Consider the following 17,665-nt stretch of genomic DNA (forward strand, 5'->3'; position numbering starts at 1 on the left):
ATGCTAATAGCCATAGAAATCGGACCAAGAAGAGAACCGCTGGGCCGATTTTCACATTCCCATCAATTCGGAATGGTATTTTGCCAAAAAAGGATAAACTCTAAGAAAATGGCGGAAAATATACCAATAAAAAAGTAAATATCTTATGTTCCGAAACTTTGTATGGGGGTAGGGTTAGGGTCGGAATTAAATACTATTGTTCTTAAGATGTACATTTAAGGGTTCAAGTGGACTAAAACATTTTAAAATTTCCAATTTTGTAGTCGCCCTATAGGCCACAATTGAAACCCCATCGGCACGGAATTTCGCATCAGAAAAGAGTTATAGATAGGGAAGAAGTGTAGCATTATGGATGCCCATTGGATTATCTTTAGCTGTAACATGGACCACAACTTTCATGTGAAATTGCTCTGAATACCTAAGAAATATTGGCCAAATTCCCCGGGTCAAAAAAACTAAAGGTAACATCTGGACATCTGGGCTCTTTGACATTATTTGAATAAAGAAAACTTCCAAAATCGATTTGGACATAAGGGGACTTCGAACATATTGTAGTCTTGTTGGATATCACATGGTCGGCCCCGCACGACTGTCCCAGTGCGTCAGTGCACTAAACACACAAATCTTCAAAAAAAGAGGTACCAGTAGAAGTGAACCAACATCTGATCATGCGAAAAATGTGACAATTTGAGAGGGTACGAAAACACCTTAGGGTATGAGAAACACTGATGCAATATTTTCCTTGTTTACACCTGGCCCAAGTCTGATAAAGAACTTTAACAATGTCGGGTACTCGAGCTTGATCAAAACATTTGGAAATTCTAAGTTTTAAGATAACCGGACATTGATTTCACATTTACGAAAATTATTAATATTCCAAATGTTGAACTTTTTGGTGGAGGGATAAGAAGGTTTCGACTAACATTTTCCAATTTCGGTCTATGTAAGATTTATTTCCGGTCTTTTTTGGTACAACAATTTCTCATTGTCCATTTTCGCACCTCACTATTAAATAAATATTACTATGCACAAAGTTTGAACTATATCGGGTCCAACCTTCTTTTTTTTTGCTAAGTTTTTCAAGTCTTTTGGTGATGGTACCAGACCAGTTTAATCCTTTTCACCCATGTTTTTATATAGGAAAATAATGACATGAGGAAGGAATATTTCAATGTTAATCCATGCTAGAAAGAGTGGACCGATTTCTCACCTGGCCTCAAGCTGATTTAATGCTTAGATGTGCAAAGTCTGAACAAAATTGGATACATTTATTTTTTTTTGCTTTTTATGCAGTTAACTATTTTCTTTGAAAAGTTTGTCCCTTTGTGGGGGGAGGGAATTTACATTTTAATGCAGCAACAATTAAGTTATTTTTTTTTTCTTTAAAACCATTTGGAAACCTCTTGATAATTTTAACTAATTACTGTGAATTTCACTTCAAACGTTGTTGGGGCCTCAACGCAAACACACATCTAATTCCAACACTTGAACTCGGCGAATCAAGTGTGCGAAAAATCCAATGTTTTGTTCTTGTGAAATTGTTGACACTTGACGCGACTTCAATGCTGACAAGTCTGACAAGTCTTTGTGAATTTTTCACCTGTAAAAGGGTGCGGAGTTCGCAAAACCTGCCCAGAAAAAAAGTTGTTATATTTCTCATTTCCTTTGCTCTGGAACTAAATATTTTCTTCTGTAGAAATCCGAAAAAACGAAACAAAAAAGAAACACTCAAAAGTCAAAATAAACACACAAACACACAAATACACAACACGTAACACAAGGTTAATTGCAAAAAAAAAAGATTGCACACACTTAAAATATGGCAAAACAAACTTCGATGCTGCCGGATAACGTTGGTACTTGGCCGCTTGCTTGCACTTCATGACGCTTAACGCTGTTCCAGCAGCTTATGTTAATAATGTTGTTGAAAAAGAAAACCCAACACTAAAAAATGAAAGTTTTGTTTGGAAACAACATTTTTTCCAAATACAATTTTTTGGTGAAGGCAAAAGAAAAAATAGTAAACTCTGGAGTTCATGGCTATGGTAAGTTAGGGCCACACACACAGTGGAATGAGTGAGTCATCAAGACATAGCAACCATTGTTTTCATTGCAAATTGAAAGATGTTGAAAAAACACAGAGAGAAACAAACAAACAAATCAACAATGATATTCAATTTCCAGCATAAAGAAATAAAAAACCGACATTCAGCCAGTCATGTTACGAAAAAAAACTACTACTCAAGGTTTTGGAAAATTTGCAATATGAACGCATGAATGCACATTTCAATGAGCTTGATAAATTTCGGCTATTGTTTTTGCTTTGGATTAATGAATGATAATTCGAATGAACTTCCGAATATTAAATAAACTGCGGATTTTGCAGTTATTGTTTTTTTTTTTGTATTTGCAGAAATATGAGCTCATAAAAAGCGAAATGAATGAATTGAAATTGTAAATGATATTTTTGCATAATTAATAAACAATAACAGTCGTCAGTTTGTGTGAAAAAAATGTGTAAATGAATTGTAGTAGCAATGGCAACATGTAAGACTTTAAAGCCATTGCGGAATGGTAATAGCGAGGCAGTTTTTTTTCTTTGTGTGATAAAAGACAATTGGACGGGTCCATTTGGCTTAAAGTCGGGCCACTTAACATCACTATCCCTTATGACCTTAAGGGCTTTTGTTACTAGTGCACTTCACACAACAGACATATCACAATTAAGGTTAGTTTAGATTCTGTGAAAGCATTTTAAAACTTTTGGCAAAACGCAATCTAATCTAAAATGAGAAGGCTTAGTTTCGATTTCAATATATGTAGGCTTGAGACAAGTTTCCTAACGCCAAGCATCTTCAGGGTAAAATCTGAAGAGGACCTTTGTTCAGAGAAGCCTGAAAATGCCGGGATGCCATAAAGGTATCTCATTGATCCTTTCAATTTCATTACATTTCCTAGAGATACGCCACATGCGGCCAAAAATCACCTGCTTTTGGCATATGTGGACGATATATTTATCGCCACCGCTGGAATACATGCAGTGAACACTAACTCACGTTTGATACATATTAGGAGCAATTCTCCGAATACTTCCAAAGGAAAACGATTACCTTCAAGGATAAGAACAAATTCGTATACCACAGAGCCAGACAGTATGAGCCACTTCTTGAAATGCGTGTCATTTATGTATTCAAGTCTCGGACCAGCTCGAGGAGAAGATGGAACATGGCGCCCAACTGCCAACAAGATGGATCCATTGACATCCCTCGTATAGATAACTTTCTAATGACTAGCTCTCTTCGTTTCCCAGACAGAGCTGCAGCATTAGATATAAGGCAAAGGTTCACTAGGGCAATAATAAAATACCGAGTAGCTTCGACCACACCCAGCACTTTATATGAAGATATAGATCTCATCATATATAGATGTAGATATAGATCTCATATTCGCATAATATATGTGTAAAAATATTGAGATGGAAGAAGTATGACAAAAATTTTTCAAAAATATAACGTTGTGCCAAGTTTTAGCCAAATCGGATACCCTCTTCGACTCAGATTTGCTCGATTTTAATCCAAAATGATTTTTTTGTTTCATGTGTAGCTGTGCGTCCCGGACTGTTTAGAGACCAACTAATGGTAGCGATGCTACGAGGAAGCTATATTCTGGTACCGCGGGTGCCAGATACCCCTAGTACCCCTGGATGTAGCCTAGTAGTTGGTGTTGGCACCCTGGTGGGAGCATCGCAGTGCCCGCGGTCTATACCTAAAATGTGGAATTTCCAGGTGACAGATCCATAGAAAGGTACATGTTGGATAGGCTACGTTATAAATATCTCATAACTGTAATAACCCCCTGCTGGCATTGAGCTTGCAACCTTACGATTTGTAGTTAAGCAACTATACTCTGTTCTTTTGTTGCAAGCATAAAAGTTGTCAAAGGTCTGACAACAGTATCTACAGCTCATCGTATTTTATTATTTTTTTCTTTAATTGTCGACATTGAATAACAAATTCACAGGCTTCGGGTTTGTGGTGGGACGCGCATGCTCTCTGCCGGCGTTACTCATTATTTGGTATATTATTTTGCTTTATACGAATTATCCATTGTTACCCTACTAGCAATGCGCAAGGTGCATTACTTTTTAAAGGTTTATTTGGTTTATCGCAATTTTTTACTCATTTGTCACTAGAACTCAACATTTTTGAATTTTCATATTGGCAAAATGGCATACATTATAGCTTCATTCAAATAACCTAATACCAAATATTGTCAGTGTTCCTGTAAATCCCTACTCAATGGCCAGAGAGTTATTTCGAGAGACAACGAGAGCACATTTACAAATGAGATCATTGCAAATCAACACTTAAACAAATGTTAAAGTACCGACATGACGACTCCCAAAACATTTCAAAGATGACTTCATTTGTTATTCGCCATTTAAACAACGACAATAAAAAATGTGTAAAAACAGCTCCTCAACATTTTGCAAAATCATTTATTTGTCTATAAATTTTTAACACTTGTCTGCGGCATTTAATTTTTGTTTGTGTGGTCTCTTTTTTAATAAGAAGATTATGAGGGAGCAAGAGTTAACAAATGCAGAGATTTTGTTTGCCAACAATACTATGACAACCATTAAAGATAAATAAACAAATTCAAGTCAGAAATACCTACAAAACGAAATAAACAATCTCAACACTGTAAATTGTTATTAAAAAAAGTAAATAAATAAATGCCTTCATTTATAAACAAATACATGGCCAAGACAATAAAACAACACCAGTACTAACAAGAAATGTGGATAAACAATGACGCCTGATTTGTTTTTGCATACGAAGTCATAAAAAACGGGGGATTTATGTGGATCTCTGAGAATGAGATTGTCAAAAAGACAGAGAGTGAGAGAAAGAAAGAGAATAATAGAAATTATAATGTTTCCTCTAATCAAACAAAGCAGTAAGCCAAAACAAAAAATGGAGTATTGTTTGTAAAGAGTGTTAAAAAACTCGCAAATGGAATCTTTATGGTGTTGTTGTTGCTGCTTTGGTTGTTGTATTTTCATTGTCTAATCAAGAAAACTGAGTCATAGCCATGGCTACACATGTGCAAGTATGCGAATGATTAATTCCCATAGATACCCACCATTGAAAACACGAAGACCAGACACATGAATAAAAAAATAATGGAAATAAAGAAAAAAAAAACATAAACAATACCATTCCCCGCCACAACAATAAACGCGTAGTAAGTTTACCTAGACAAAATTTGTATTTTTTACAAAATCGTTTGGGAGAAAAATGAAATGAAAAAAAGAAACAAATTCACAACATAAGAAATGAAGCTTAAATTTAAACATTTCTTCGTCGGATATGTATTCGAGTGATATTGTTGTTGTTGTTGTTGGTTTTGCGTGTAAGTATTACATCAACAGCAGACATCAACAAAAAAATGCCATAACATAAACAATAAGCGGTGTTATGTGAAGTTTAGCGTAACGCCAGAGACCACTACTTCATGATGTAGTGGTGCCAGCGTGAAGGAGAAGAAGAGGAAGCAAAACAAAAACAACGTACTGCTGGATGCATAAGGAGAAGACAAAACTGGTTATTATTTAGTTTTTTTTTTCTTTAATGGAATTCATACATCATTTGAAACTGAACTTAATTTTTAAATTAATAAAATATATATCTTTTTGGGACTATGGTGTAATAATGTTACAAAATCCTACCGGTTATCAAAATGCACATTAATAATAAATAAAAAAGTTGTAAGTTCGACCCGGCCGAACTTTGAGTACCCTCCACCATTTGGAACGAATTTGGCAATTTTCAAAAAAAATCCGTTAAAAATCTTAAAAATACCAAATGTAGCCGTCATATTAGGGTCAAAACGATGACGTGGAACTGCATAGGCAACTTTTCCATTAAGAAAAAAAAAAATCGGTAAATAATGTGACTAAAATCATTAATATAGGGAAGTACAATTATATGGGGGATATACCAAAATATGGATCTGCACTACAACTTTCCTGCCTTAGGCTGAAAGTATTCTTTACGAACTTCTAATACCAAATTTGAAACAATTCCGATGAATAATGTCGCTAAAATCATCAAAATACCGAATATCGGGAGGTAACGTTATATGGGGGCTATAAGAAGACGTGGACCTGCACAGACAATCTCCTGTCATAGGCTGCATTACGAACTTCAAACACCAAATTTTAAACAATTCCCGTTAATAATGTCGCTAAAATCATCAAAATCCCAAATATCGGGAGGTACCGTTATATGGGGGCTATATGAATTTGTGGACCTGCACGGACAATTTTCTGTTTTAGACTGTTGTATCCATTACGAACTTCAAATACCAAATTTGAAACAATTGCGGTGAGTAATGTCGCTAAAATTTTCAAAAAAAAAACCGAATGTCGGGAGGTACCGTTATATGGGGGCTATACAAAAATGTGGACCTACATGCCCCACTTTCAATACCAAAAGTACTGCAGACATAATATACATTTGAGTAAAATTTTACCAATCTACTACAGTTCGTTTGAAAGCTAGAGTGATTTCCACAGACGGACAAACGTCCCTAAATCGACATAGAATTTTATGCTGATCAAGAATATATGTACTTTGTGGGTTCTAAAATGTATATTTCGAGGTGTTACAAACGGAATGACAATGAATAGATTTCCCCTTCAGAATTACAACAATTAGGTATTACACCTGTTAGAATTCGAAGAATTCACAGTAATTTTTAAGTTGTGTTTACACAAGTTCCAACCCAGTCAAACAACTTTAATTTCTTCAGTTATCATAATTTTTCCATGTGGGTTCTCTTTTATCGCTCAAAACTAGTCAACAAACATTGAAACATATGACTAATTGTATACACACTTGAATGACAATGTTTTAAACATTTTCTGTTGTTGCTGTTTTTATTTATTTGGTGGCATTAACCTATTTTTGTGTGTTTACACGATACCGTTGTCCATTGTCATTTCACCCACACTATGGAAGTGGGCAAGCAACCAACCACGTTTATTGCCAATTTGCCCCATCATAGCGAGTTGCCATTGGTTGGTATTTTATCTTTGTCGATGTTTTGCATACGTCAGTGTTGAGCATACATACGGATGGCTAGCTGTCATATGTAAATAACATGGGCTTGGAAATATGACTTTGGAAATTTGAGATATTGAAATACGTAGGCATGAATGTTGATAAAACAATAAATAAACCATCTTATCGAAAACAGGTGAATGAATAATCAACGGCAAAAAAAAAAGAAAACGGAGAGAGATAATATATCACATGTGAAGTGTGCAATTAAGTGATAAACAAAAAATTTGCAGCAAATGAATCAAAACAAATAAATGCTATTATGTATGTAGCTGAGATAATGGAAATACAGAATTTAAATTTTCTAAAATATTAAAAGTTTTTGCGAAAGTTTATTATCTTAATCATAGGCCAAAATGTGTGAATCATTAATTCCCTTGAATAAAAGTTATTCTTATTAAAGAAATTATGAATTCAAAATTTCTAAAAAAAAAAAAATATTTCTCTAAATGTATTCTTGTGATACGTATAATGTTATTTCATCGAACAAATGTACATATTACATTTATACACACAAATTCGAATACGAATGAGTAATACCACATTCCTGTTCTATAGTAAGTCTATTTAGATAAAAGAAAATCATAAATCTGATTCATGATTAAACCATATTATGTGATGTGTATATTGTACTGATTAGATCTTGATAAAAATAGAAATTTTATCTTCGAACAAGTATAAAACGGCGCTAGATTCTGATAGGCAGAGCTGAAATCCTTAAAATTTGGCGATTGGGTCATAAATAAAAATCTTTCAAAATCTAAATTTAACTCCAATCAGATTTAAAATGTGGATAGGGTCTTCAGACGTCCATAATTGACAGGAGCTATTCAAAAATGCCGACTTACATTGGCAATTTTATTTCCAAAGCATTTTTCACCGCATTTTTTCAATTTTTTTTTCAGGAAGTTCGTAATGGATACTACAGCTTATGACAGAAACTTGTTTGTGCAGGTCCATGTCTTCGTATAGCCCCCATATAACAGTACCTCCAGATATTCGGTATTTTGACGATTTTAGCGACACTATTCACCGGAATCGTTTCAAATTTGGTGTTTGAAGTTCGCAATGGATACCACAGCCTATGACAGAAAATTGTTTGTGCAGGTCCATGTCTTCGTATAGCCCCCATATAACGGCATCTCCCAATATTCGGTATTTTCACGATTTTAGGGACATTATTTACCGGAATTGTTTCAAATTTGGTATTTGAAGTTTGTAATAAATACTACAGTCAATGACAGAAAATTGTCTGTGCAGACCCATGTATTCGTATAGCCCTCATATTCCGTATTTTGATGATTTTAGCGACATTAATCACCGGAATTGTTTCAAATTTGGTATTTGAAATTTGTAATGAATACTTCAGCCTATGACAGAAAATTGTCTGTGCAGGCCCACGTCTTCGTATAGCCTCCATACAACGATATCTCCCGATATTTGGTATTTTGATGATTTTAGCGAAATTATTCACCGGAATTGTTTCAAATTTGGTATTTAAAGTTCGTAATAGATATTTGCCAAATTCGTTGCAAATGATGGAGGGTATTCAAAGTTCGGCCCTGCCCTTACGGCTTTTTTACTTGTTGTGTCAAATCGAAGAACTGAGAAGCAGTGGATTACGAACTTTGTACGAAATACATGATGACTTCGTGACAGAGTATTACTTTTCGAAAAGTAAAACTGGTTATTCCAGTTTTGTAATTCTGTAAACCAACCGTTCACAATTTTTACTTTTCATAATTCATACAATTTGACCTTAATCTGTGCGAAGAATATGTTTATCGGCATCGTGTGAACTAAATGAACTCAATATTCAATCACCTCATAGCTCTTTTTGTGTAATTCATATTGTGTGTGTATGTGTGTGCAACTCACGTCGGCTGTTAACGCCCTTTACATCACTTTGCTTTTAGCTGTTGGTTTTTGGCTGGCGATGATGACACCCAACGATGACTGTGAGCAAATCACAGCCACACAAAATTCATTGCAAAAGTTGTTTGTGGTATTTTATTTTGTTTTTTTTTTTCTTGTTTGATAAAAATAGTTTTTTTTTTGCTCTAGTTTGGTCTGGATTACAAAAGATAGCAAAAACACAATTGATATATGTAGTGGCTAATTGATGTTGTCACTTGTACATGGTACTAAGGCGGTGACTAGAGTTTAAAATTTAGTCTGGTTACGGTGAGAAGGGATTGGCTGAATAAGGTAAGAAGTATATCCAACAAAGTAAAAAAATCTGGAGTAAATACCGGGAAGGATTGGAGTAAATACCGGGACAATTGGCTTCAATTTATTACCAAATAATGAGTTTCTTATAAATTTTGGGAAATCGTAACTACTTAAAAGTGACCGACTATCACACTATCACACACTACGGAGGCGATGAAAAAACTGCAACTAACTTCAGACTACTGTCATTTCTAAGCTACTCGTCCGACAGCTGTTAAAATTATTCCAGTGACAGCTCATTATATTGTTTACAAGCGAACAAAAGCATTTTGGTCAGATTTTTCCAGAAAAAAGTTATTCGTGATGGAATTCAAGCTTGATAGTGATAACGTAGCCCGACGTCAAGGAAGTGGACGGAGGAAAACCGCAACATCAACAGAAATTGTTAGAAAAGTAAAGAAGCGAATTGATCGAAACCCGCGTCGCAGTGGCTGAAAAATGGCTGGTGACCTTAACATATCGCATTATTCCATACGGCAAATATTGAAAAATGAGCTCGTGGCAAAGCCATTGAAATTCCAAAAAGTACAAGAACTTACACCGCAAGAAAAAGAAAAGAGACTCAGTGGCCGAAAAATCGCATCAGCAACATCGTACTCAGCACGCGCCACCCAAGAATGGTTACAAAATGAGGTTCCTCGCTTCATTTCAAGCGCAAAATAGCCACCAAAATCTCCGGATACCAATCCGTTGGACTATTGTGTCAGGAGTATTTTGGAAAGCAAGGTTGGCATTAAAAAATACCGAAGTGTCGATCAACTTAAGCAAGCGCTTCGTTGGAAATGGGTCAAAATACCGCAGAGCAACATTCGGACAGGGTGTGACGGTTTCATTCGCCGTTTGAAGGCCATAATTCTTGCCAAAGGTGACCAATTCGAACAAATCTAAAATTATTCTAAAATTTGATGATTTTTTCCGATATTTTTGGCTTTCATTCAATACAGCTATAAAAATGTAAAAATTATGGCGTTTGACTTTGTTGCAGTTTTTTTTATCTCACCCTGTATATAGAGTGTATATTCATAATTCTCTTTCTCTCTCTCTCTCTAGATGTCTTAATTGACACATCCACATACATTTCAATAACTCAATATTGCTAGCAACCTTTAACAAGTAACGCAGAGTTACTTGTCGCTCGTTCTCTGTTCAATAAACAAATTGTTATCTCCCCTCTTCGCATCAACGTCAAGTGCAAAAATAAAAACAAAACTTCATCCGTTTTATTTTTGTTTTCTGATTAAATTATCAACTTCAAAATGCAAACAATGGTCCGATGTTCGGCAAGTTTTGCCAACGTTTCACAGAAAAAAAACTTCGACGTCAATGGAATTTGGCATAGGGTTAAGTGAATTCGTTCTCTCAATTGAGATTGTTGTCATCGATGAGGATGATGATGATGTTGTTGTTGCTATTTGTCTTTTACGCTTGAAGTACATTGCCTCCCTCCGTCATTGTTCATCTTTCGTAGAGGATCCATGGAAAAAAAACTAATCATGCCATCCCCGGATGATTCATCATTAGCTTGGTTCATAAAACAAAACATTTTTGGTTTTATTTGTAATGAGTAATTCATTTAATGTATCTTTTCTAATATCCCACTTACTCCTCCTTCAGTTCTTCATGTACAATGAAAAGTCATTAATTAGTCAAGTCTTAGAAGTTTTAATGAACTTTTTGGCTTTGAAATGGACAAAAAGTTTTAAAATTTGCGAAAACCCCATTGATAGCAACTAATTAATCATTTTGAAATTTTAGAATAAAAATAAACAGTCCGAAATGTATACTGCAAGGGGAAGCCTTTAGATTTTAGCGGAATTTCGTGAAAGAAATTAGCGTCTACAAAAACATTGATTTCATAATAGCGACATTCCAGGGAAAAGTAATAAAATCCAATTGGTATTATTGTAAAGAATACTTTTCATTCACTTGTTGTATATCGCTCCCGTTCATTAATTCAAATAATCCCAATTACACAAAATTATTAACCCACTTGTTTGAAATATAATGGTCAAATACAATTCGAATTCCGAACAATAGGTGTGTACGTTTATCCAATAATTTGTAATATGTTTTTACAGATGATTGCCAAATGCTGTTTCATAACCTTAAAGCTCAGTAAGGGAAAAAGAGTCAAGAGAGCGAATTTGTCAGTTGAGTCAGAGAGAGTTTGCAAATTATTGCTGTTTTTTTTTTTTTTTTGAGAAGCTGTTTTCTAGCAGGTTTTTTATCGAATGGCGATCGATAAATTTTTGCAAAAGGAGTTTTTGTTTACTCGATAATTTGTACGAATTTTACGGATGTTCGTTTACTCAATAGGTCAGTACAAATGAAATAGGTCGGAAAAGTAATCGAACCTTCATAATATTTCTACGTGAGAGAGAGAGTATACTCTCAGAACATATTACTGAGTATTATTTAATGGAAAATATAGCGAACACACCTAATGTCGTTCAGATGTAAACATGGTCTGTCATCGCATATGACTGTGTCCACCGCCTCTCTTGTTTCTCTTTCTCATTAGAACGGCAGCAACGATCAAGTTATTAACCATCAATTACGTACGAATGAGCACACACAAGTTCAATAGAATTTGTGCTAAACGAATTAAATGCAAATTCAATTAAAATCAACTTTTTTGTACATCTAAGAGGAGAAACTGGTTTTATTTTATGACTCACACATAAATTATCTGGAAAAGTGAAATGAATTGTCTGGGCAAATAAAATGTAATAATAAATTGAAATCAAATATGACTTCAACTTTGCTTTCAAATATTGACAATATTAGGTGTATTGTGATGGTTTAGAATTCCAATGTGTAAAAGACCGTGTGTATGTAGGTTTTATACACTATAGATTATATATTTTGTACATATAAATCATATAAAAAAACTTCTCCACGCACACCTAAGATAATCCCTTTTTTCTAAAGATTTCAATGGGAATTGTATGCTTTCAAAACATTCGATAGGTCCTTAAGTAAATATGCTCCACAGTTTTATGAAAGCTATATGAGACGACGAATCGATTACCAGGTAATGTAAACAAAATACCTTCTGTATATTCAATAGATTGAAAATAGAGAGTTGTGTATCAAATCCTCATTACCAAGTAATAAGTGAAGTCAGCACAAAACCTAAGGTTGTGAGTTCAAACTCAATGCCGGAAAAAACATTATAAAATACGATGAGCTTTTAATGTAAGATTTGAAACAGCCCTCAATGTTTGCAACCGTGGCGTATAGTGTATTTTACTTAAAATCAGAAAATTGCGAGTTCATACCAGCAGTAAAAAAGAGGATAGCCACATTAATTCATAAAATAAAACAAAACGTGTTTAAATGACCAAAGTATAACTACATTCTTCGGGTGACATGCCCTTTTAAAAATAATGAATTAGTAGGTTGATTTGTAAGTAGTAACAACTGCTAAAAACTGCATAGTCTTAAAGATTTCAGTCAGTATCGTATAAATCTGATATCATAAGAATTCTAAAGGGAAATACTTAAAATATAATATGTTGAAAGATGAATCGGCACACATAAATACGTTCAATTAGGCGACGCCGAAAGTTTTATAATTATCTGAAGGAAAACGAACAACTTTTTTATAAGGAAGGTAATAAGTAGGAGGGCACTTTGGCACAAAATAATTAATGTCCACAAAACTCATACAGTTCTGTTCCCAGGGAAAAAGAGAAAGGGTAAAATGACGAATTATTTTTTTTTAAACTGGCTAAGTACAGAATTGTATCATTACTGCCATTGACTGAAACGTTGATTTTGAAGGATTGCGATTTATTTTTGCCTTTTTTAATAGCGTTTCGTTCCCGTAATTTTTGGGCAACGAAGTTCTCTCACATTTCTCTCTTCTACAAGTTAAACTATTAACAAGTAAAAAAGTATCAGTCGATTTTTCCGACAGATGTATACCCCCAGCCTTGAGTTGTGCTTATTCAAAGTGTGGACCCTTTATGGGAGAGATTCCAAAGCAGCTGCCCAATATTTAACAATACGTATCTGACCTAATATAAATATTACAACGTGGCAGATTTGGCCTATTTCGAGTACTTCTTATACTTTATATGAGATATGTGCAAATTTTTGGAAAATGTGGAAATATGCGGAGCGAAGTACTCCATTTTCATACTTCATCTAATACAGATTAATATATTGGTATGTGCAAAATTTGAAGGAATTCGAACACTTGAAATCATAAATTCCGATAAATTACATATTCATATCAGATTTCTGGCTAAGAGAAATATTTAGATATAGCCAATTGTAAAGCATCACCGACTTTTTTCGAAATTTATGACAACTATAATTATTGGAAATTGTGACACTTTGTGGGTTAGGGAGTGGCAGATATATATCATCTTCACAACAGATCTTGCGTTAGCAAACATATTTGGATGTGTGAAGGTACCAGAAGAAATGGTCCAATATCTACCATTGTTATAACAGATCTTGTGTTGATGAAAATATTGAAAGTTTGAATGGAATCGGTTGTTAATTTCGTGTTTTATGAGCCTCATGGGTACTCAAAATGTTGACCCTTTATGGAGGAGGTATAATAGGGGGTGGACCGATATATCCCATCTTCAGACCAGATAGTGGATTTATAAAAATATTGCGATATGTGTAATTTGAAGAGAACCGGATGCTAATTTCGGATTTTATAATCGTTTTGCTTTTTCAAAACTTTGCGGGGGAGGTACCAGAAGAAGTGGACCAATAAATTCCATCTTCACAAAAGACCTTGGAGTAATAAAAATATTTTGATGTGTGTAATATGAAGACGATTGGACTCTTACATCACATTTTATAAGAGTTATAAATTTTGACAGTTTGTGGGGGAGGTACTTGATGGAGAAGACAGATATTGCCCATTTTCGTACCTGACCTAACACTAATGCAAATATTAGGATATCCCAAGTTGGAGCAAATTCGGATTATTCTTTCTCTTTCTGTGCAGTAAATTATTTTCTTTGAAAATGATGAAATTTTGTGGGGGAGGTACCAGAAGGAGTGGACCGATATTGCCCATCTCTGAACTCGATCTAAGTTTGGCATCAAATCAGATACTCCGTTCTAAAGGTATAGTGCGCACCAGCCAGACAGACGAACGGACATCGCTAGATCGACTCCAAATATCCTGAAGCGGATTTGGTCTAAAGAGACCTAGAGTCTAAAACCGTTATTTGAATGAGGCATTTTTGGCCTATGTAGCCTCTGTAGCCATATGGCTGTGGGTATAAAAATGTGCCTTAAATCATTCTATGTAGGCGGTATACTACAGAAGAATGTAGAAGATATAGCGATATATATTATCTTTTTGGCAACTCTTTTCTCCGTGTAAAATATCTTCAGTTTGGTCTAAAATTTAGCCATGAATTGAAAAGCATGGAACGAAAAGCACTTGCAAATCATTGAATTTTATTATCAAAATGCGTGCTCTGTTAAGAAAGTTCATCGAGCATTTCTTCCATTTTATGGTCAGGACTTACTCAAGCGTCTCCTCGGGTTTTTGTGACAATTTAATCAGTTGATTGCTTTAATTTTATCTATTTTTATTAAATTTATATTTATATTTCCCAAATACCCCAAATATTTCATACATAAATTAAACATTAATTTGGTGTAATTATTAATTTACAGTTAAATATTTCCCGATGAGGGAAATTTGTTTAAAAAGTATATGTTTTTTTTAATATAAATAGAAGCAAATTACGCTCTAAAGTTGGTTTGTTGTACAAAAAGATTCACACAATTTAAAACGGCTTCATCAAAAGAAATATTTTACGAATTTTTGTGGGCTATAGAATATAATCTACTTACCTCTTGATGCAAATCTATATCCATGGCCTCTATTCCCATATTCTTATTTTGCAGTCTAAATTAGTCTTGGCTTGATGGATTAGTCAAGTAGGAGTAAGCAAATGTTGTAGAAAGGATGTTACGTTAGATATGGTAGTTGGTGGTAGTTGTTAGTTCGGACCTGATTCCTGGCGAAATTTTGTATTAGTAGTAAGGATTTGATGAGAATGCGTAGAAAACATTGGACATAGACATTTTACTGGTGACATTTGTTCATTTCTTGCGGTTTTTTTGCTGGCCATTTGGCTAAGCCATGTTGGTGGTGGTTATGAAGAGTTGCTCCTCGTTTTTTTTTAGTTAGCAACACCCGCGTTTGAATCGCATTGCAGTTAAAGCTTTTCCCCCATTTATTGTTATAACATAAAGTAGAAGTAGGAGTAGTAGTAGTAGTAGTGGTATGGATATGTGGTGTTGTTGTTGTAGTTCATGGAATAGCAACCTGTGCTTGTCATCTGTCTTGCATTCATTTTGTACAGTGTGCACGCTGCTGAGAGTCTGTTGTTAATGTGGTTAGTAGTAGTAATATATGGGTAGGTGTTGGGTGTTGTGAGTTCGTGTGTTGTTATCCTTGACAAAGGACAATTTACAAGACAAACAAATGTGTGGATGTGTGTATGCGAATCACAGACAGAGAGTTGTACGAAAAAAGTAGGTGTCAACTGTTGTTGTTGTTGTTGCTGTGGTGTGGTTTGGTTTTTTTTTGTCACGCTTTCGGTGTAGATGGTGTTAAAGCCATTTATTATGACCGTGCAACAGAGGGCGTATTAGGAGGAACTTGTGTGTGTGTTCGGTGGTGGGAAAGAAAAGTGCTAAGAAAAGGAAATAAGAAAAAAAAAAAAAAAAACAGAAAACTTGTCGGAAACCCAAACATTGCATTTGGTCCAACAAAGGTGTTGCGCATTCCCAGGCGTTTGACGTTTAAGTTTGAGTTGGTTGTGTTGCTTACGTTGGCTTCTTTTTCAAATGAAGTTGCATGTTGCTGTTGTTGCTTTGCTTGGGGAAAAGGACAAACAAACATACGTTGCATTCCCACTGCGGTGTTGTTGCACTCACAGTGCAATCTTGATATTAAACCGGATTGTGAAAGGTACATATATGCTACAACATGTTATATTGATAATAAAACTTGCCAAGTGTTAAACAGAGAAATAAAAAAATCCCAATCATTGAAATTAATAGATAAAATACTGAAAATGTCTTGCAAAAAATAAAATAAAAAAAAAACAAAATTCGTTTTAAATTAAAAACAATTCTTTGGTTTATTATTCTTTTTTTTTCTCTCGACAAAAACAGACATTAGCTGGAATAAATATGTATAAATATTTCAAGGCTCAAGGAGGAGGAGGAATGTGTTGGACATCGCCTATAACTATTAATGATAATTGTACTATTTTATTTGGATAACATGCTATAATATGGAAACAAGATTTTCCATAATTGTACAAAAGTTTTTGTTGGTGGGGTTACCACAACATTTTTTCAATTAATGCATTAATTAATTGCAGCAAACATAATTTTATGTTTTTGTGTTGGTAAATAAATTATTGTTAGCCAATATGGAGAAGAAAAAAGGGGGTGGTGGAATAGCAAGAAAATTGAAATGTCAACAACAGCATGCAAGAATAGTTTATGTATTTAATTGTATTCGTAGCAATAGGAAAACAAAACGGTCAAAGGTGGAGATGGAAAATGATGTTGAACAACAACAACATAAATATATGAACACAAAATGAAAAAGCAAAAAATCATAAATGCAATGAAAAAATAAAGAAAAGAAAGAAAAAAGAATGTGGAAAAAAAGGAAAAATAATAGATTAATAACTGCAACTTGGGTGGAAAGTTGAGGATGTTGGTTATTAACAAGCAATTGTTATAAAGCCAATTACAGATTTAAAAATAATCAATAAAAAATAAACGCTGTTATCGCTCTCTCTCACTCTCTCATACATTGTATCGGTCTTTATATGTTGCCACCTACCCGACAACATAGAAAACAGAATTGCCATTATGTCTCTAAGCAGAAAAAGTCATTAGGGTCAAAATACATATAAAACAAAAACAAAACGAGAATAGAAAGAAAATAAATGAAATTAAATGAGATTACATTACATCCAGTCGATACTGGAAATTACTGCTTTGAGAAAAGCAGACAGACAAACGTTAATACAATTGGCAAATGGATTTGAGCCAAAATTGGATCGACGAGAGTCAATTCTATGTTGCATGTATTTTCCTGGGCTGTTACAATACCTAATCGGCGGCAGTTTTTGATGTTACAGGGTTATATTGAATTCTTCATAACTATGTAAAGAGAAGTCAATATTTTATCTTGAAAACTAAAAAATCTCTCTTTAAAATTACCGAAAACATCTACCAGGTTCTAAAAATTTTAAAATTGTAGTTAAATGTGGGTTTTACAAAAATATTGA

General features: G+C 34.3%; 2 protein-coding genes across 3 annotated transcripts in view; both read right to left on the minus strand.

Annotated features, from left to right (window-relative positions):
* Window positions 1-17,665, minus strand: part of LOC101887830 (uncharacterized) — a 227,799-nt gene that overhangs the window by 186,605 nt on the left and 23,529 nt on the right. The window lies entirely within an intron of this gene.
* Window positions 1-17,665, minus strand: part of LOC101887659 (syntaxin-1A) — a 215,056-nt gene that overhangs the window by 183,247 nt on the left and 14,144 nt on the right. For both annotated transcript variants that reach the window (XM_020039847.2, XM_059126938.1), the window contains one exon: window positions 15,198-16,644. In XM_020039847.2, coding sequence (XP_019895406.1) covers window positions 16,629-16,644 — 16 coding nt within the window. In that variant the 3' untranslated portion in view covers window positions 15,198-16,628. The remainder of the gene's footprint in view (window positions 1-15,197; window positions 16,645-17,665) is intronic.

The sequence above is a fragment of the Musca domestica genome, unplaced genomic scaffold (genome assembly GCF_030504385.1).
Source record: "Musca domestica strain aabys unplaced genomic scaffold, Musca_domestica.polishedcontigs.V.1.1 4, whole genome shotgun sequence".
Classification (NCBI taxonomy): domain Eukaryota; kingdom Metazoa; phylum Arthropoda; class Insecta; order Diptera; family Muscidae; genus Musca; species Musca domestica.